Raw genomic sequence first — 19,685 nt, forward strand, 5'->3', positions numbered from 1 at the left:
CTGCCCAGCCTGAAGAGAGCACGACGCGCCGGCTTCCAACCGCTGCGGGAGCGGCGTGGGGTACCTGGGGCTCTGCGGAAGCAGCGGCAGGAAACAGTGGGCTTGATGACACCAAAAGAAAAAAAAAATAAAGGAAAAGGAAAAGGAAAAGGAAAAGGAAAAGGAAAAGGAAAAGGAAAAGGAAAAGGAAAAGGAAAAGGAAAAGGAAAAGGAAAAGGAAAAGGAAAAGGAAAAGGAAAAGGAAAAGGAAAAGGAAAAGGAAAAGGAAAAGGAAAAGGAAAAGGAAAAGGAAAAGGAAAAGGAAAAGGAAAAGGAAAAGGAAAAGGAAGAGAAGAGAAGAGAAGAGAAGAGAAGAGAAGAGAAGAGAAGAGAAGAGAAGAGAAGAGAAGAGAAGAGAAGAGAAGAGAAGAGAAGAGAAGAGAAGAGAAGAGAAGAGAAGAGAAGAGAAGAGAAGAGAAGAGAAGAGAAGAGAAGAGAAGAGAAGAGAAGAGAAGAGAAGAGAAGAGAAGAGAAGAGAAGAGGAAAGAGGAAAGAGGAAAGAGGAAAGGGAAAGGAAAAGGGAAAAGGGAAAAGGGAAAAGGGAAAAGGGAAAAGGGAAAAGGGAAAAGGGAAAAGGGAAAAGGGAAAAGGGAAAAGGGAAAAGGGAAAAGGGAAAAGGGAAAAGGGAAAAGGGAAAAGGGAAAAGGGAAAAGGGAAAAGGGAAAAGGGAAAAGGGAAAAGGGAAAAGGGAAAAGGGAAAAGGGAAAAGGGAAAAGGGAAAAGGGAAGGGAAAAGGGAAAGGGAAAGGGAAAGGGAAAGGGAAAGGGAAAGGGAAAGGGAAAGGGAAAGGGAAAGGGAAAGGGAAAGGGAAAGGGAAAGGGAAAAAGAAAAAGAAAAAGAAAAAGAAAAAGAAAAAGAAAAAAGAAAAAGAAAAAGAAAAAGAAAAAGAAAAAGAAAAAGAAAAAGAGAAAAAAAGAAAATAAGCAAACCACTTTTTTAAAAAGGAGGGTGCCACGTTTCTGGAATTGGTGGCCCGAGGAGATCAGTGGCCACGCTCGTCCCGAGCTGTGGACAACACCCCGAGGCGAGCCCCGAGCCCCGGCTGTGGGACCAGCTGGGGCAGCTCCAGCCGCGCCACAGCTCAGCCCAAAACCCTCCGGGCCACCCGCCACGAGCACAGAGGGCTAGTGGGTAGTTCCGAAGGATTGCCGAGTGAATCAGACGGGCCAGCCTCTCGGGATATTCCACCCTCCCTCCGTGGTTCCCCACGTCTGCCCACAGGCACAGGAGAGGGACCCTCAAACCCCAGCCCTGCACAGAAGAGCGAGAGAGTTTTAAGTGAATCTACAGCCAAAGTTCATTTTACAAAATACCCGATATTTAAGGTTTTATAAAATTACTTTTCTACGCTACTAACTGAAATAATACACATCCATCACACCACCTGAGTGAATCGTTTTAGTACATTTTTTATTTTTTTTTTTTTTTAACTCCTTGTAACTAGCATTAACAAACAATACACCACAGCCAGTTTAGTTTAGAAGTTACAATTGAAATGCTTGAGCTACCTGTGGGAAAGCAGTTCTTTTCTCCAAGTCTCACTGTGTCATCACACCATAAAATTTAACTCGAGATAAACAGCGTTTACTGTTGTACCATCTGCCTTGCCTAATTTGTGGTTCACAACTCTGGCTTCTTTCCCCCCACCACTTTTGTATTTTTTTTTTTTTTATTTTAAGTACACCCTCAGACTATCAGAGCGATTACTGTATCTACAGAAAGTCACAAGCATTCCCAGAAGAAAATTATTTCAAGCATAACCATTTAATTAAAGACGACATAACCAGCAGTTAAAAGACAGTTAAAGAAATCCCCATCGTAGAGATAGCATAGCGCTTTCCTTTAGCACCAGCATCTTCAGAATTACAACAAAGCAGCAAGAAAAACTACGTGCATTTTCTGTAAGAAAAAAAAAAAAATTATCTACAGGTAGACTCGAGCTTCATAGCAATTGCCAGCATGCAGTAAAATAAAATAAAATACTCCAATGAAAGCAAAGAAAATACCCAAAGCCCCAACCAACCAAATCCTATCCTGCTGTTTTCTTTTTGGATGTACACAAATGCCCCCAGCACTCTTCTCCTCGGCCCCAGTGGGGTGCGCGGGGTAAACACACTGTGGCAGCTCTGCAGCCGTAACAGGGCAACCCGGCTCCTCATCCTTAAAACAGAAAGAACGAAAGGACTCCTGAAGTAGAGCAAATACAATATATAAATGCAAATGCTTTTCACACAGCATATATTTCAATTTCATTGTCTTGTCCTGTCGTATAAGGATTAAAGCACCTAACCCTCAGGACTCTACAGATACCTAAATAACGAAAACCATCAGATACAGTATCCTTGAGGAAATTGAACTAAAGGCTGGAATGGAGCATTTATCAGTGATACAAATCTTTAACTTTCAAGACAGAAACAGACCCGTGAGTCATCAAAACAGCAAAGCAAGCCGACAAAAGCCGCCTCCCCCGACCCCGTTTTTGCTCGGCGCTGCTACTTCCACATCTCCCCTTCGAGCAGACAACCCCGGGGAGCGCGAGGTGGGCGCCCCTGCCCCGTCCCCCCAAGGAACACGCGTGTCCCCGCGGGAGGAACCGCCCCAGCCCCCCGGCGCTGCTGACAAAACCACCCGCAGGCTCCGCGAAAAAAAAAAAACCACCCGCCATCCCTTTGCCTCCAGCTGGTGGCAAAAAAAAAGCGATTCAAGGCTCCCAGCACGCCCCTACCAACAGCGAAATCTGCCCGCAGCGGAGCCGTGGCGCGTTCAGCCCAGAGTTACGGCTTCCACTGAGGAGCAAAATGAGGCAAATTGACATTTTATGAAGTTTAAAACAGGATCATTTAATGCAGATAAATTTTAAGACTATCAGAAGTGGAACCAACTGCTGAACCCGCGAGCGCTAAGTCCCAACACACCATATTTAAACTTATGATTTCCACTGAAGTAACAAATAAGGGAGATTGCTGCTATGTAAAGTCTAAAACAAGAGAATTTAACACGGTTAAGTTATTCCTCAACCATGAAAGACTGACAAGTTTTTATTACAAAGGGCTCTTATCACTTAATGGAGAAAGTCTCTTATGATTAAGGTTTTATTTGGTGTTCAGATATCAACATTACACAAAGAATATCGTTCTTGTAATTCAACACATTTTGGAGAACTGAATTACCTCGGTGCAGGAGCCTGCGATACTTATGGCTGAATCCACTACAATAATTCTGCAGGATGTCATATCCTGGAGGTCTACGCGGTTTTCATTTGTGCTTTGGTCGGATTTTCGGGGGGTGGTTGGTGGAGGTTTTTTGCGGTTCGGGGGTTTTTATTTAAATATTGTTTGTCCTAGTCCCTAGGCACTTTTGTGGACCTCAGGGGAGCCAAGACCTGTCCCCAAGCGCAGAATCTGATCTCCTGCCTGGCTCCACAACGCAAACTTGGACAACACAGTTTCATCGTTTCTGCCAAGACAGCATCACCGCTGCGGAGGTCCCGTAACGTTAAGTATAAATAAAATTGAGGGCTTTAAAGGCTATGTGATTGGAAAGTGCCATTTATTAAATTAAGTTCTAGTATAAAAATGCACCAAATTGGCAAATCTAAGCATGCCACGGACTTCTGAAGTGCGCTGAAAATCTGCAATCCCACAGAGACAAGCAATCACTACTGCAACCTTTAAATCACCACACAAAGAGCCACGCACCGTAAATAAACCGGGTTATACTTTATTTCACTGCTATCTTTCAGCACTCCTTGCTCTTCGCGAATATTCTCAATATTCGGTACTCAAGCTCCATCTCCTTCACCTACCAGACAGCTCACACATGCATGCACCCAGAGTAAAACCTCGCCCACTCCTAAATAACGTTATGAGGTTTCCCTCCGACTCCCTGCCCCCTCGGGAAGTACGTGGGGGAAGCAACCAGCAGCTCGCACGCCCCGTGCACGCCCCGTCCTCCCGCCCCACAGCGCCTACCGATGAATTACCGCGGGAGCCAGCTCCTCTCGCCTGAGCCCTCGCGCAACGACTCGAGGCAAATTGAGTGTAATAACGCCGGCTCTAAATTATCCCGGCAGAGCAGGAGGGCCACGGCACTCCCCAGCGTTGGCCGACACTAGTGGACAGGTATTTTTGCTTATTTTATGCAAGGCATGACTCGGTACGCTAATGAAATGAGTTGAATCTACCGGAGAAAAGCAGGATAAAATAATCCAGGAAAGAACACGAGCGAAGCAATTTAAGACTGCACTCCCCCATTACAAGCTTGTGCAAATTAACGCGGTGTCCTGCACACAAGAGGATCTTTGTATCCCAGCTAATTCCATTTTGTCCTAAGGGGGATTCTGGATTTTAAAGGACTGATTCATGAAGAACTCTCTGCGTGATAACGGCACAGTACTCCCAAATGGTGCAGCTCGTGTGTTTCATAATAAGCATTCTGTGGAATAGGCCTACATCTGCCATTTCCCATAGGAAACTTAAACGAGCTAGAAACACCGTACAGAAGTGATTTATTTTGCCTAAAACTGGGAAAGAGGGAAAAAAATAATCAAGTTTTTTCATTACTTCTGGTGTATTAAAAAAGAACGCAACAAAATATTAATCTGATGCAGCCTTTGTGCTACTGTAGTTTTTATACAAACTGTACACGTGCTCACGTCTAAATGTTTTAAGTGCCTAGCTAAAATAATTAAAAAACACACTACAATACAACGCACTTACAAAAAGAAGTGAAATTCCAACAAAAATGCATTAAAGATCTAATCTACTTTGGTTTGTAACAGGAAAAAAACAAAACACAACACACCCCAACACATTGCACTCCTGTTCAAATGGGCTCACGAAAACAAAAAGACCCCAAACCCTACTAAGCTCAAAACACTGACCTAGCAACAGTTCTCTGTATACAGTTTTATCTACATCTGAAAAAATCCAACTTAGTTTTTAAACTGAAGGCCCAAAGACAAGTTCTCTGCACAAACCTGTCTCACACTGTGCTTGGCAAATATTTGTCAACAAGAACTTGAAGTAAGTTACAAAAAAAATGAGACCCCAACACAGGTTTTCAACTGTTTAATCACTGCCCAAGGCCAAAGCAAGTCAGAGATTCAGTTTGAATAGGAGAAAACAGAAGCTAAGCATAAATGTAACTTTACATTGCCGAAAACAGAATGTTCCTTTACAAAAGAAACACCCTTGAACTATACACTAGTCTTTTAGACTTTCAAATATTCTGTAACCTACTGTAGCAAGTATATTCCTTCAGCACAGGATATCGAAACGTGCTGCTGACCACTGCAGTTTCACAACATAATTTGACGAGGTACTGTTTAAATTAATATAAAATAATATTTTCCAGGGGTTTTTTTGGTGTCTGCTAGCACTGTAGTCAAATTGTACAAGTAGGCATTCTGCGTATAAAAATATTCTCCAGATGATTAGATTTAAAATTATCTAACATTTAAGAGCAAGCTGTGCAAAGCACAGAAGAGGAAACCACTGAAACGCGAAGGCAAATTTTTTACAGGAATAATTCCACCAGTTTCAGGCAGCACATGGATGGCTTTCTATAAATTCCTGCCTCTCGTGGAAGAGAGGTGTCAAACACTGCAGAAGCCTCCCCCTTCGCTTCGCAAATGCACACGACACACTAATTCCATTAACACAGTGCTAGCTTTCTGTGTAAGGAAATTGAAAACACTGGCATTGACTGACAAAACCTTACTAAAAAGGGGAAAAAGTTGTGACTTGGAGATCAGCATGCTGCTTATTCCTATAAGCCTATAAACAAAGCTTTACCTAGAATGGAATTATATTTCTTAATTCGCAGATTTAAGACTACTAGACTTACCTACCAACTTTATATTGTCATTTATCCTAAAAGGCTGCTTCGCTGGTCAAATTTTTGTAAACTTTAAGGTGCATACTACCTTCTCTTGATGGAAGGCAGAGTCCACAGCCATATCTGCCTCCGTCCACGTGGAAGCACTACTACGGATTATTTTAATTTTTTTTTTTTTTTTTTTTTCACGTAGATCAGCTATGAAGCATGTAATTAATGGTGGCTTGAGGGAGGACAGGGCTGTTTCTGGCACAGCTAATACCGGGCATCCTGACCCCAGGATTCCATCCTGCCAGCAAGGTGCAAGCAAGCCCAAGGCTGGCATGAACTCCCAGCATTAATTTCTTGCCAAAAACCAACTTTTAAGAGGGAAGAGAAAGAAAGGAAATGTTGGGCAGCTACACTCAGCGCTATAGGGGCAGAAAATTGAGCGATTCAGGATTTAAATGCTTCCAGTTTACTTCCAACTTTAATAGAGCCCGAACACTGAAGTCATACAATACAATGCAAAAAGATTAATTTCCACATAGAATTATAGGACTATGTTATCCTTGAATTAAATCCAGCCAATATTTATCATGAAAAAAGTTTCAGGTAAATGAAGACAGACAATTAGGAAAGAGCCCAATACGTGAGATCTAATTACGGGCAGCAGCTCCTCTGAGCATGCGTGACACGACCGCGGGTTCCACCCACACCGATCCCCCAACCAGGCAGGGTGAAATGGGGAAGAACATCAATCTTCACAGTTAGAGAAGAATACTGAAAGCAGGGTGCAACATACTGGTAATGCACTCTACTTACTTTTTAAAAGGAAAAAAAAAAAAAAAAAAGAAATCCACAAATTTTAAAGTGTATTTGCACGTTTTCTATAAGGTATGAACTGGGAGGTTTTGAGTATTTGCATTAACAGTTCTAGGTGAATGTGTATCAATCCGTGAAAAACAAAATTCTGCACATTTGCAGATCATTTTTAAACCATTTGAAAAAAAATAATGAACTGGTCTTTTGTACATTTTATTTTGCTGTTTAGCCTCAGAAAAGCCGTTAGCTAAATTAGAATGAAACTCAGTATGGAGGTGCCAGAAGTCATACCGCTTTGATGCAGAAATTCCCTCTGACTCACTATTGTACCGTGCCATACAACTCATCCTTCAAATGCTTCCTAGTTCCTTTTTCATTCAACAATAAACCCTTTTTAGCCAAACGCTGAAGGTAAATGACACCTTTCTGCCACTCGTAGCTGGCGTATCACCAAGGGCACAAAATACCAGATGGTATGGTTAATCTCACTTACAGAAACTCATTTTTCTGCATGGCAACTCGACAGTAAAGAACCCGCTTTGGTTTCTATTTGTTTGTTTGAACACAGAGTAGAATCCCAAGGACAAGAAGGATGACATTGGAATGAATTTCACTCTGATTCTTCAGTCTTTATTATGCAAATAAATGCTCAACTTTAGCTTGTCAGATTTGGCAATCAAGGCCCCAGAGAGTGTCTGTAGCTAAAAACTTTCACTGCAGCATTCACAAATACTGTGCGTGACATCTACTTTAAGAAGTCTCAAAGGATGGCACTCAGATATATAAACAATCACGGCTTTACAACAGGTGTCATGATTTCGAATCATTATTCAAATTCCAGACCACACTAATACTGACAAACACGATTTTAAAGTACTTCTTAGTAGTAAACCCAATCGCTATTTATTTCAAAAGTTTCCCCTGAATTCCCATCATTCTGCTTCAGGAAAAATAAAAGAAACCAGCAGTCAAAAATGATGGCTTAAAGCTACCAGAAACCCCACTTTTCCTTTGCAAAATAGAAAAGTTGCAGCATACGGCGACCTCACTTGAGGTACCGCTTACGATTCTGTACGCCTGCTCAGTAATTCCGATTCCTCCGGTGTTGTGTTGTATTTCCTACACAGAACTCATTCCAGGTGAACAACTACTCTGCTGTGCTGAAGTTTCAAACAGTACGGAGGAGATTCAAATATACCGTGTGATTTGTGCAACGATTTAAAGATTATTTAAATCTGTATTAAGAAAGGCTGATGGCAGCCTGAGCTTCGCATTTTTACAGTTCGATTCTTGCAAACAGACTTGTGTGCACTGAGACTATTTGTAGAGCTTTCCTGAAATCAATGAGGTTTCATTCACAGTCTGGAAGTGTGGCATCAATAACAAGATAGGAGTCCTCATTTTTAGACAATATCCACTATAAAAGCTTCTGATGATAGAAGTACATGAGGTTTTCATACACCTATTTTCTCCTGAGGTATCGATTGTCAACAAATTTTGCAAGCAAGTAGGTCTAAATGGCAATAGGTATTCTGCAAAAAGAAAAGGTAGTGCCCGGGAAGAACTGCCAGAAATCTTATGATTCCTCTGTTAAACATAAAAAATAAAACCAAAAATGTAAAAACCTTCAAAGCAGCTGGAAAGTATATTCTGCCATCGCCAAAAGAAAGTAGATCTAAAACTCTGGGTTTCTGTTAATCCTCGTGAGAATGACTTGAGGTTTCTCAACACGGCTAGAGGACTGTATTGTAAGGCAGAAGAAAGAAGCCAAACAATTCACATATCTTGCTATCCGAGTAACTGTTGTTGAGAAAAGCATCAGTTATCGTGCAACATCAAACCACCCCTGTACCGCAGACGCGCACCTGTGTGCGCCGTGGAGTCACCAGCATCCTCAGCCACTCATCACTCCGAACTGGCTGCCTCAAAAACTGTCAAGCCCAAAGTACCTCTTTCTAGAAAGGACAATACATTTGCCTGCCTATCTCCACATTCAGCTTACAGTAAGATCGCTGCCCTTTAAGTATTTCAACTTTTTACAGCTTCCTGGTTTTGTACTTAAGATTTTATATAATGCCTACATCACTAAAACCACTAGTATTGATCAATCTATCAAGGAAAGCAAATTTACATGTCACCATTTACATGAAAACTGTTTCTCTCTTGCACTATTAGACATAAAAATTTAAGCTGTTACTGGAAAAATACAGAAATTTATTAAATATAGGCAGCCCCAACCAGCGAGACCTCTCCATGGCTACATTTCATTCATGAGCTCTGCCTTGACAAACGTGCCTGGTGCCAAGCTGAAGCAATGAAACAAAACCATGGAAAGCTTAACTGAAGACGCTTCTGAACGGCAAGATCAATTTAAAGGAATAATTAACAGTACAGCCTAATAAATGGTACCTGCTAACAAAGGTCGGATGAGCTGGGGCAGTCCTCTTACAGCCAGGGCCCCTGCCACCCAGAAAATCCTACGCAGGCTTTAGGAGGACAGCTGGAATAGTACTTGGGCACCAGGGATAATACTGTCAATGTGTCACAAGTTTTGCACTTCAAAACAATGTGGAATATTCAAGAGGAAAAAAATAAACAAGCCAAAAAACCCAACGGTTTTTACCCTTCTCCCTTAACACTTCAGATCTTATGTAAAGTTAACAATATTTTATTCATACCTTTAGGATACCGGATAGACCCACGCAAGCTTTTCACACCAACAATTTACTTCCCGAACATCCACCACAAAGCTAAAACGAATCATTATAAAACCCTTACCGCATAGGAAAAAAAACCAAAACAATCACATTTCAACAAATAATCCAGGGACTGACAACTGCAAGTTTCTATAAGGCTTTAAAATGCAGTCCTACCCCACACTGCACTAGAGCTATCCGACTTTTGGCAGCAAGGCAGAACATAATCGCAATTTTGTCACTACCATGTCATTATTCTGTCAGCTACTACAGATGGAAAGTACTTCTGACATCTTCCAATATTTCTGTGTTTACTGTCAACAAGCTAAGAGTGCGCTGAACAATTCCCCTGGATACTGTGCCCTGAAACTCCCGTCGCAGTTGAGCTCAGAAGCCTGGACACCGTTGACATACTACAGCAGGACCGTGTGATGTACAAAAATGCTGAAACACATTTTCATACAGCAAACCTGAATTTTTAAATTGTACCTACTTACGAGAACAAGCATGGTATGCTACACGCTTATAAATAAGTCAAAAAGTTTTCCCCAATAGCATCTCTAAAATTTTCATGCTGTTATGTGAAGAAGGGCCTAACACAACACTTGTTTAGATAGAGAAATGCTGAAGATAAGGAAGGTATTGTGAATGTCAGCAAAATATAATATAGGTAATATTGTTCATTCCTACCAACCTTTGATTGACAGATTTTCCTATTATTTGGAAAGGTATGATAGATTCTTCCTCATTTTAACCACAGAACTACTATCAATATTTCAAAACATGGCATACATAAGCAACGACATTTTTTTCCCCTTGCCAGATTTTCAGTTGTTACACTAAATTTGTAGGCAGTATAAAAAACAATGGAAAAAAAAAAAAATCATAAGCCATTCCGATCATACAGAACCTCTCACTGGGCAAGAGAGAAGGAAGGATGAGTGAGAGGGCAGACTTTTGGCTTGAGCATGTGTACCTTGTAAGTCCATCCATGTGATTGCGTGTAGTGTGTGATACGTATACATACTGTGCGTATATACATACTGTACACGCTCACTCTTACATCATTCTTCAGATTTTTTTTTCATTCACTCTTTCTTCGGCTAAATACTTTCAACAATAAACCTTGAGATAAGCCTATCCATACAAAAATAATCAGGAAAGCAACACCAAAAGAGAAAAAAAAAAAAAGTGAAAATGATACTTTGTGCACTCAGATTTCCATGGGAACTCAGAGACTTGGGAGAACGTCCTCCCCTTCCTACTCTACATTTATGGCAAACTACCGTGCGTAATAATCAACATTTTCTGTATGTCAGGATAATCATGTACAATTTAATCAAACCACCCCATGTTTTGCTTGAGGGGAGATGATGGCGATGGTGTTTTCTCTTCTGGATTTTGTGGTTTTGTTTTTTCGAACTGGATCCCTCGAGGAGGAGTCCACGCGCTTCTCGGTGCCGGAAGCTGGAGCTGTTTCCTGGTTAGGGCACCAAGAAACACGTGTTCCCTCTTCCCTGAGAGCAGCAGGGGTGGGAAGCACAACCAGCCCCCGGTGCTGCAGCCAGCACCACCGACGTGGATGGCGCGGAGCCCGCTGGGCAATCGCCCACCTCGACCCCCAGAGCTGGGCGGCACTCAAAGTTCCGCTGGTCGAGGTGTGGAAAAATGAGGGATTCCAGACCACGGGGCCGGTTATTTGTTTTTCAGGGGGTCAGAAATTACTGAGAGATACTTGCTGGGCTTCGTTTTTTTTTTTTTCCCCCCCCCCCCTTCTTTAAAGGAAGGAAAAGGTTATATAGTGCCTGTCAACATTTTCACTTGCTCCTCGCAATACCCCCAGCGAGGGACTATGTATGCACCATTCAGCACACACGGAGCAGGATGACAAACACCATTTCCAGGAGACACAAATCATAGTTTCGAAGATACTTATTTACCAAGAGCCATTCCACAACAAACGAGCCCTTCATTCTGTCAAAACAGCTTAGCGGTCATTTTTCTGATGTCTAGTATTTAAAATACCTAACCAATAAGAAAAAAAAAAAAAAAAGTTAATGGGAAGCTGTGGAACAATATCGCTACTGTAAGAAATATCTGTCAATTCGTCCTCGGATGGGAGTCCACAGTGTGCTAGAAACATGACATTTTCTGGCTGAAGCTTGTACATTCAAACCAGCGAGCACCACATCTCTCAGCAAGACAGCCTCCATTTATCATTTTTTTTAAAGTTTGCAATCAGAAAAAGAAGTCTGCTATGCTAGTTTTCCCTCAAGCTTCAGAAAAGCTTTTTTCCTGAACTGTGTGATGAAGATCTATAAATAAACTTAATGTGTTGCCACAATATCCAAATGAGCACTTTAAATTTTATTTGTCAACAAATTTGTGACAAGATTTCAGTGCAATGTACATACTCATCCATCCATCTATTAAATCTTTATGCTATGCTATTAAAAATATTTGCTACTATTGTTATTGCAGACAGTCCAATGCATACAGTTATCTGACAGATAAACATGTTACTATGGAAACTACCAAAATGAATGCCTTATTTTCTAAACTTGGCCATAACCCCAAACTTTTATTACAGCATCCAAATGTTTCATTCACTTGCTTTATATGATCATAACACAGACCTTTTCTCTTTAATACATAAACGCATGACAGGATCTGAATAAATGAACCTTCCTCTTATATTGAGTTTTCTTCAAAATAGCATTTTAATAATTTCTGCTGATTGCATGATGGATCCTTTTTGTAGCACTTGAGAACACAGTTAACAACACAGAAAGAAAAATCTGCATAACAGCATTGGACACCAAAATAACATTAAAGATGTCACCACTTCCTGAAAATCTAAAACATACATTGACATTACAAGCTGCATTAAAAGCATTATTCACATTGCGAAGACAAGCGCTCAAATTACAATTTCATCTCATTACTCATATGCACTCATTTTAATTAATCACACTTCCTTTACAATTACTGTTTCAATCACAGCACACGCTCCCCATTTCATTACTCAGAGAGCAGTATTTTACTTCCCCCAAGCTCACTACATATTTTACTCTTAATCTGGATTTTAAACGACCAGCAGCAACTTCCTTCAAAAACAGCTTCCCAAACAGAAACCACCAAATTTATTTAACATATTTGAATTTGAAATTAAAGATTAGAGGGTTTTCTGAAGTGAAGTCCTTTTCCCATTTCGAACTCCTGAACCATGAATGAAGGAGAGCCACCAAAACATATGCACAAAACCCCCTCTTTTGACTCCAGGGCATGTTCTTCCCGACAAGATGCCTAGAGATGAATTAAGACCCTCCTTCTCCCAACTGCTGCACCAGGCACAATAAACCAAACTCCCTCCTGGCACGACAGAGACTTGGGGAGACAACAGGATGCTCTAAGAGTATCTGAGATCACGGACGGAGGTTACAGATGGAAATCCGCACGAGTGGCCAAACAGATCAAAAGAGGAGGAGGTCTTCTTCCTCCGAGTCCTGTTCCCCCCTCCTCCCAGGGGCATCTTTAACCAGAGAAGCCGGAGCCCTGACACCAAGGGCTCCGCCAACACCCCCTACCCGGCCGGGGAGCGTCTGGCCCTGTCCCAGCTCCTGACCCCGGGGGACAGTGCCCTTCACCGGGCTCCCAGCAAGGAGTAACCGTGAAACAGAGGTCTCGGAGGCATTCACCATCACCCTAATTAGTAGAAAATTCAAATAAAGCTTAATTGATAAAATGCCAGGCTGACAAGTTGCCTCGGCTTAGAAACAGGCGGTAGCTTTGCTGCTACAGGTGCAGCCTATGGGACAGTAACCCCCATCCCCACGACAGGAGACCGCAGAGGAGGAAGGTCTGGGACAGACACCTCTGCTGGGACACCCTCACCAGTCACCTGCACACACACCCCTGGTTTTTTTTTCCCCCCCAAAAAAAAGTGCTGGCCTTGCAGTGCTTAGACCATCTTATTAGAGACGTTATGACATCTTTGGTGGCAGCCAGCTTTATTACGATATATATGTAGGCCAATACCTCTAGCTGCAGTAATACACACCAGCTGCGGATTTGTTTCAAGACGTAAACCCCTTCTTAGCTTTTTAGGATTACACACTGAATATTTTTTCAAAAGCACTTCATTTGTGTGTTCAGAAAACAAAACTTTCAGAGTTAGTAAGAAAGTATTTACAATCATGAGTTGCTAGAAGACAATAGAAGCAGTAAAGGGAAAGCTCGAGCCATTTTTTAAATAAAAGGAACATGGCTTCAGCTTTTAGGTACCGTAACTTCTTTGCAAGATTCCTTTCAATCTCACAGCTTGGAATTTAATAGTGTTCCAGTATAGTTTAAACATTTCCTTCATTGTAAGCATACTGTGCCGAGTAAACCGACTTCTAGTTTGTGCACAAAAAAAGACTTCCCTTGATACAGTGCCACACCGACAGACCTTGAGAGCCAGCTTTTCTGGAAGGACCAGGCCTGTCCTTGAGAAATAATGACGACATTTTCAAGTAATACTAGCACTGAACATGACCGAGTTGCACCATTCTTAGCTGGAAGTCAAAGAAGGAATACATACTGCACCGGGAGCCCAAGACGAGTCAGCATATCCGAAACACCGAGCACTATTTTCTCCCCGGTGGTGCTGAGTCCACCGCCGGCTCAGGTTGCGGTAAGGGTCCTTCAAGAGGCAGTGCCCTACGTTGTGAATTCTCACAAACTTCAGAAATTAAGCGATGGCTACGCTGTGCCTCCCCCGTCAATTTACTCAGCGCCATGCCCCTCCGGTCTCGTGCACACGCTCTGCACGTCTGGCTTATTTTAGACTCGCCAACTTGTTCCCTCCCTCCAAAGCCCTGTCTAAGCAAAGTGCTGACTGGTGCACCTTGGCTCTTGATGTTTTCAATCCGTAAATCAGCTTTGGCTCCTGCTTTTGCGGGAAGGGCCCCACAGAGAGGAGGAAAAAGAGAGAAGGACCGCCTCCCCAGACTGCTCTCTCCTAGCAGGAGCACTGCTAAGTGCTGCCCTGCCTCCTTTCCCACCACAATACGCATTTTATTTCCATTTGGGGAGAAGCCAGACCCAGCTTCTACTTAATGTGACGCTCTCCATAAAACCTAGATCTCTCCTAGCTCTTCCGAAATGGTTTAGGCATGGTCAGACCTACTCTAAACCTCCTGAAATTTAAGGTAAAACCTGAGTTCCCAGGGAAATCTTGATGCTTTTGGGCAGCTTGCTGTAAGATGCAAGGAGCCTCCGGGAATGGAAAGGGGCTGCAATCCTGTTTCTGTGTTATTGATTGCTCTTGAAAGAGCTTCCCCGTAGTCTGATGCACATCCTGGGAACTTATTCCTTCGTCACCGCCGCAAGATTTATCAGACAGTGTTGCCCAAACAACACTGCATTAGGCACCCCAAGGCATGTTCAAACACCTACACTAAAACGTTCGGAGAAAGCAGCAGTGACATAACTCAACCCTACACTAAGGGGAAGCAGATCTGCTGACCTACTGATAGGATATTTTCACAGTTTCGGCATATGCCACTGCTAAACACAGGCTGCTGGAAGGCTGTCCAACAGTCATTTTCTTCCAGAGGAAGAAGCAAGTTTCAGAACTAAATGTTGGTTCTTTCAATAATGTCACAAAGCCAGAGGCAAGTAAAGATGACTTGACCGAAAGCCAACTCGGGGCTGATTAGGGTAACACTTGCAGGTTGTTCAGCAACACCACTAACCCAGCTCATTTTTGTAACGCTCAGCTTTTATATGTGTCACTTGTGCACTTAGAGATGTGCAGCCAGACATCAGAGGGGGATTTCCGACAGCTGTTCCAGTCTATGGACTGTCACTGCTCACAGCTCAACAGCCACCGTGAAGTTGTCTTTATGAATCATTTAGAATGCAGTAATTCCGACTGAAAAAGGCACAAGAAGTTTCCCCCCCTCTCACCTCTAAACACACCATTCGACGTCAGCAGAATCCTTCCTCTCTAACTAATGACAAGGGCGGGGGATTACGTGACTTCAAATACTGGATTACCCTGCCTAATTTAAATTTCTATTAGTATATTGATTCTTGTTGCGTCTTTTTTAATATCCTTGTGGAAATACTGTAATTATGTTGCTTTTTACGTTTACAGATAATCTGCATTCTCAATTAGAGGTATTCAGAGGCTGACAAATACACTATTAATAAGACAAAGGTAACGGTACCCATGCAGGTACTTTACAGCAAAAAAGCAGCACTACACTGCATTTCCATCGTAATAGCTCATGGCACTTACTGCAAAGAGGTTTTAGTTGTCTGCTGCACTGGAAGCTACAGAAGTTTAAAAAACATTTCGAATTACTCCACCAGAAGACACAAAGTTTCGGCAGAAATAAACGAAGACATTTTGCAAAACAAAGTTAAAAATTACTCTGGGTTTTTTTCTATTTTCAAATATGCATAATGACGTTGCAATACATATGGCTATCTAGTATAACAACAAATATTTAGGACATTGGAAAAACCCAAGAGTAGGACAAGTTAGCTTTGAATTTAGTGGACTGGAATATAAATTTCATTCAAGAACAGATACACATATTTGGAATAGTCTGTAGAGTATTTCAAGCCTGTAGATACACTAAACCAAAACCCCACAAACTACATACGAAGTTACCAAACCTTCAGTTATAACTGCCAAGGAGAAACAGTGGGTTTCTTACAATTATTTATGTGAGTCATTTTTCAGTCAACTAACAGCCCTCATCTACTAAACAATCTTTTCCTAAACCCAAAAACCTTTTAAATGCGAATGCTCAGTGATTCTTGTTTACTGGAATTGTTGCAATTTAAGTCCGTATGTCACCAAGCAGAGTAGAGGTATCAGTGAAGGCCATGTTTTTAAGTTCTAAAGTATTGGCTTTTTTTTTTTTCCTCTCTCCTTTTAAACAACCAATCAAAAACTTAACAATAAAGTAGATTAACTCTGCCTTTTCTCATTTTGTTCCTCTGTGACAGAAGCCTTCTAGAATTTCAGTAATCTCCAAAAAAAGACATGCAATCAGTTTCCAATAAAACCGTCCTAGCGTCCCCAAACATTACCTACGCTTTCATAATCGTATAAAAAGTATAGTAATCAAATATTCTTCTGGGATCACACAGAATATGTGTATTACAGTAACAGACCCAATTTTTTTTTTTTTTTTAACCAGGCTTTAAAGTGGAAATAATGTTATAGATTCAATATAACTTGTTTCTCAAAACCAAGAACAAGAAGTGTTGCTTTTAGAATTTCTGTGCAGAAACTTCACCTCTTTATAGCAGGCAGAGCGCACAGAACTCAGCAAGTGGAATGTAAAAAAGTCATTTCGAGAAGTCAAAGGCAACAAACTATTTCAAAATAAATGTCAAGGATCACATAGTGTCATGAGGACAAAAACCACTTGTCAAAAAGGTGAATTTATACTTTTGCAAGTTCCAGACATTTTCATTTAAATTTGAGTGGTGGTGGCAGGGACATGTATTTATGCCTTATTTTTTTAGCCTAGAGGAACTTAAAAGTTGTTACTGTTCAAATTAAATCTATCACTCTAATAGTATTTTTTCTTTACAAATTATCCAATTACACAGCAAAAAAAAAACCCAACCAATTAAAGACATTTCACAAAATGTAATCAATTTTGAGAAAATTCCAATGGATACTTCAAAAACAATCTATGATTACTCCTCTGCAGCTGACAGTATAGGTAAAACGGGTAGTTTTATTCATGCTGTGACAGATTCTTGCCTAATATTTGTTTAAAACTACAGTAATTCAATTACACAGAAAAAAACCTGACAAGCAATATCCTTTTCATTTGGAAAAATAACTTTTTTTCTTTTATTTTTAATACCATGTAGTTAGTTATGTGATTGGAAGGTCAAAGTGAAGTCTTCCAAATACATTCTGAGTAAGGACTGCCATGTGACAAACCCATCACTGAATGGTATTTTCATTTCAAATTATTGCAAAAGTTATAAACTCAACTGAACCATAACCCCGAAGTGATTTTAAAGGGATGACAATGATTTATCCTGCGGACAAAACTGAGGTTCAGTAGTTGAACTTACATACGTATTTATAAAGAGAGGAACAGCATTAGACCCAATTTTTGTCTGTTGTCAACAGTTACCACGTTACAAGAGCAGCTGCACTAGTTCCAATTAATCTTGCTCTGATCCTATCAGGGATTCAACGTCTCTTCCTTCTTCCATATGCTGAGCCTAAACTCCTTAAGAATAGGATGTTCATTCCCAAGGAAAAGCCCACCCCAATATTTCATAGATTTCTCTTCCTTCTTTTTCTGGTGAATCTCCCACAGATTTAGTGTCTTAATGGCATCCGGGAGACAGCGTCCCAGCTTCTACGGGTCACTGCCAAGTTCACTTCAAGAACTAAGCCACGAGTACCCGCATCTCTTGGCTGCACAGGAGCACACCACCTGGCCTGGGAATGACTGCCCTGGAAATCAGCTATTACAAACCCCAAAACTTGTTGGTTCTGTCAAGGTTCAGTCTTCACAAACTCCCCCGGAGTAAATTACATTGCTAAAAGTATCTGGAGTGAGACAATAATCTGTTCCAGCTGCCTTCCAGACTTGATCCTAATGTTCTCACACAGTAGAGGGAACCGAAGTATCTTTTAAAACTATTGTTTCAGCCAGTTAAGAGTTTAAAAACAAGCTTGCAAGTAAGTATCTTTCACAAATAAAAATAATCAGAGAGCACCAATTCTCTTGTAGGTCAAGTGACTTCCGACAAAAAGGGTTGTTAATATGTTTACTTCAATTTTCTCTTCCACTTATCGGAGACATTTTATATTAGTTTTGCTGAAGAAAACACACAAGGCTCAGGCTTCATTCTGGCAAAGGTCAAACACTAAGATAACGGAAACTAATTTAGAAACCACTAAAGCACTATAGAAACAAAGTACTTCAGATCCTGGTATTTTGTCTGTTTGAAATGGAAAAATAATTTAGAAAGTATAGAGAAACATATAGGAGGCCAAAATACTTTAAAAAAAAAAAAATCTATGACCTTCAAAGATAGCTTAGACTTGGCACTTACCCCTCAGAGCAGGCAGCAGAGACCTCTCTTTCTTGTCATCACATTTATTACATTCGCTAAAGTATAAAAGTAAAAAGACGTCCACAAGCACCCACATGAGAGAAGTGGCCAGAACCACCTTGCAGTAAACAAATCTCCTCATTGCTTTACTCGGTTTCTGGCTCAAAAGCTGAGGAAAGACAGCAGTTGCTGAGATGTCTCAAACTCCCACAGTTAGAATCCAACATGGAAGCAAAGGCAAGCATCCCACTGCAAGTAAAGAAATACAGAAAGTTTGAATTAGCCAAGTGCACACAGCTTGAACTGAAAAACATATAGAAAAGTGCAGCGTGGAGATGTTTAAAGTATCTGTTTCTCTCCATATATGCAGGTACTTTCTGTTTTCAACCATCCTTCTACAAATACCAACCATGCTGACGGGCACGTGTCACGGACAGCCTATGGGGCTTGCCTTCATTTCGAAACACGTGCAAAATAGAGACACCTTTCACGCAGCGTAGCAAATTTTAATAAAGAATACACAAAAAGACAAACAAAGCAGTGCTAACAGCTCTAGATGACAGTCGTCGTTTTATTGACTATTAGCCATATTAACACAAAGGAGAAAACTGAAACTTTCATCTTCCCCAAATAACGTGTTTATCGTGCCATTTTAAATACGGCCTCTGAACACCAAAAGCCAATTAATTTTTATCTTGCAGAAGAATTCTGACCACCACCGAAGATGCCTTGCAAAAGAACGCTGCAATCGCTCACCCACTTATTCAGGCTCCTGCCTGTAACCATGAGTTTGGCCACCAAAAGCTAAGTGCAAGGGCCCCGTATCTACCCTCAACACAGATTTGTAAGTTAGAGGACAATTTAAACCTTTACACTTGCCATTAGAAGCTGCATTCCGTGTCAAGACTGGGAGTTCTGCTTCGGCCATGCTCCCAAAGCGCTCTCTCAGCACTGAACTGCTGGATAACTTCCCAAGTGCCTATAAAAGAAAACAAACAGAAGAAGGTCCTTACCCGTTTTTTCTAGAACATAAAGAAGTTTCTTAGAATTAAAAAAGAAGCTCTCCTAAGTTTTGTCTGTATTTTAAACCAACCTACCTTAATTAGACGTAATTTTATACGTAACACTTTTCTATCCTGGCTCTCAAAACCCCCAGCTTTTCAATCCACCAGTATCACAACTGGTAATTTTCCAGATTTAACTCCCTCCTGGCCT

The 19,685-nt window shown here is 41.2% G+C and overlaps 1 protein-coding gene across 6 annotated transcripts in view; it reads right to left on the minus strand.

Moving 5' to 3' along the window:
- Positions 1-18,620, minus strand: part of GALNT13 (polypeptide N-acetylgalactosaminyltransferase 13) — a 143,082-nt gene extending 124,462 nt beyond the window's left edge. For all 6 annotated transcript variants that reach the window (XR_004407744.2, XM_032997347.2, XM_032997352.2 and 3 more), the window contains exon 1: positions 18,471-18,620. Coding sequence is in view for 5 of the 6 variants with exons in the window: in XM_032997347.2 (XP_032853238.1) it covers positions 18,471-18,612 (142 nt within the window). In the remaining variant the exon portion in view is untranslated. The remainder of the gene's footprint in view (positions 1-18,470) is intronic.
- Positions 18,621-19,685: the final 1,065 nt, after the last annotated feature.

The sequence above is a fragment of the Tyto alba genome, unplaced genomic scaffold (genome assembly GCF_018691265.1).
Source record: "Tyto alba isolate M040663 unplaced genomic scaffold, T.alba_DEE_v4.0 Super-Scaffold_7, whole genome shotgun sequence".
Classification (NCBI taxonomy): domain Eukaryota; kingdom Metazoa; phylum Chordata; class Aves; order Strigiformes; family Tytonidae; genus Tyto; species Tyto alba.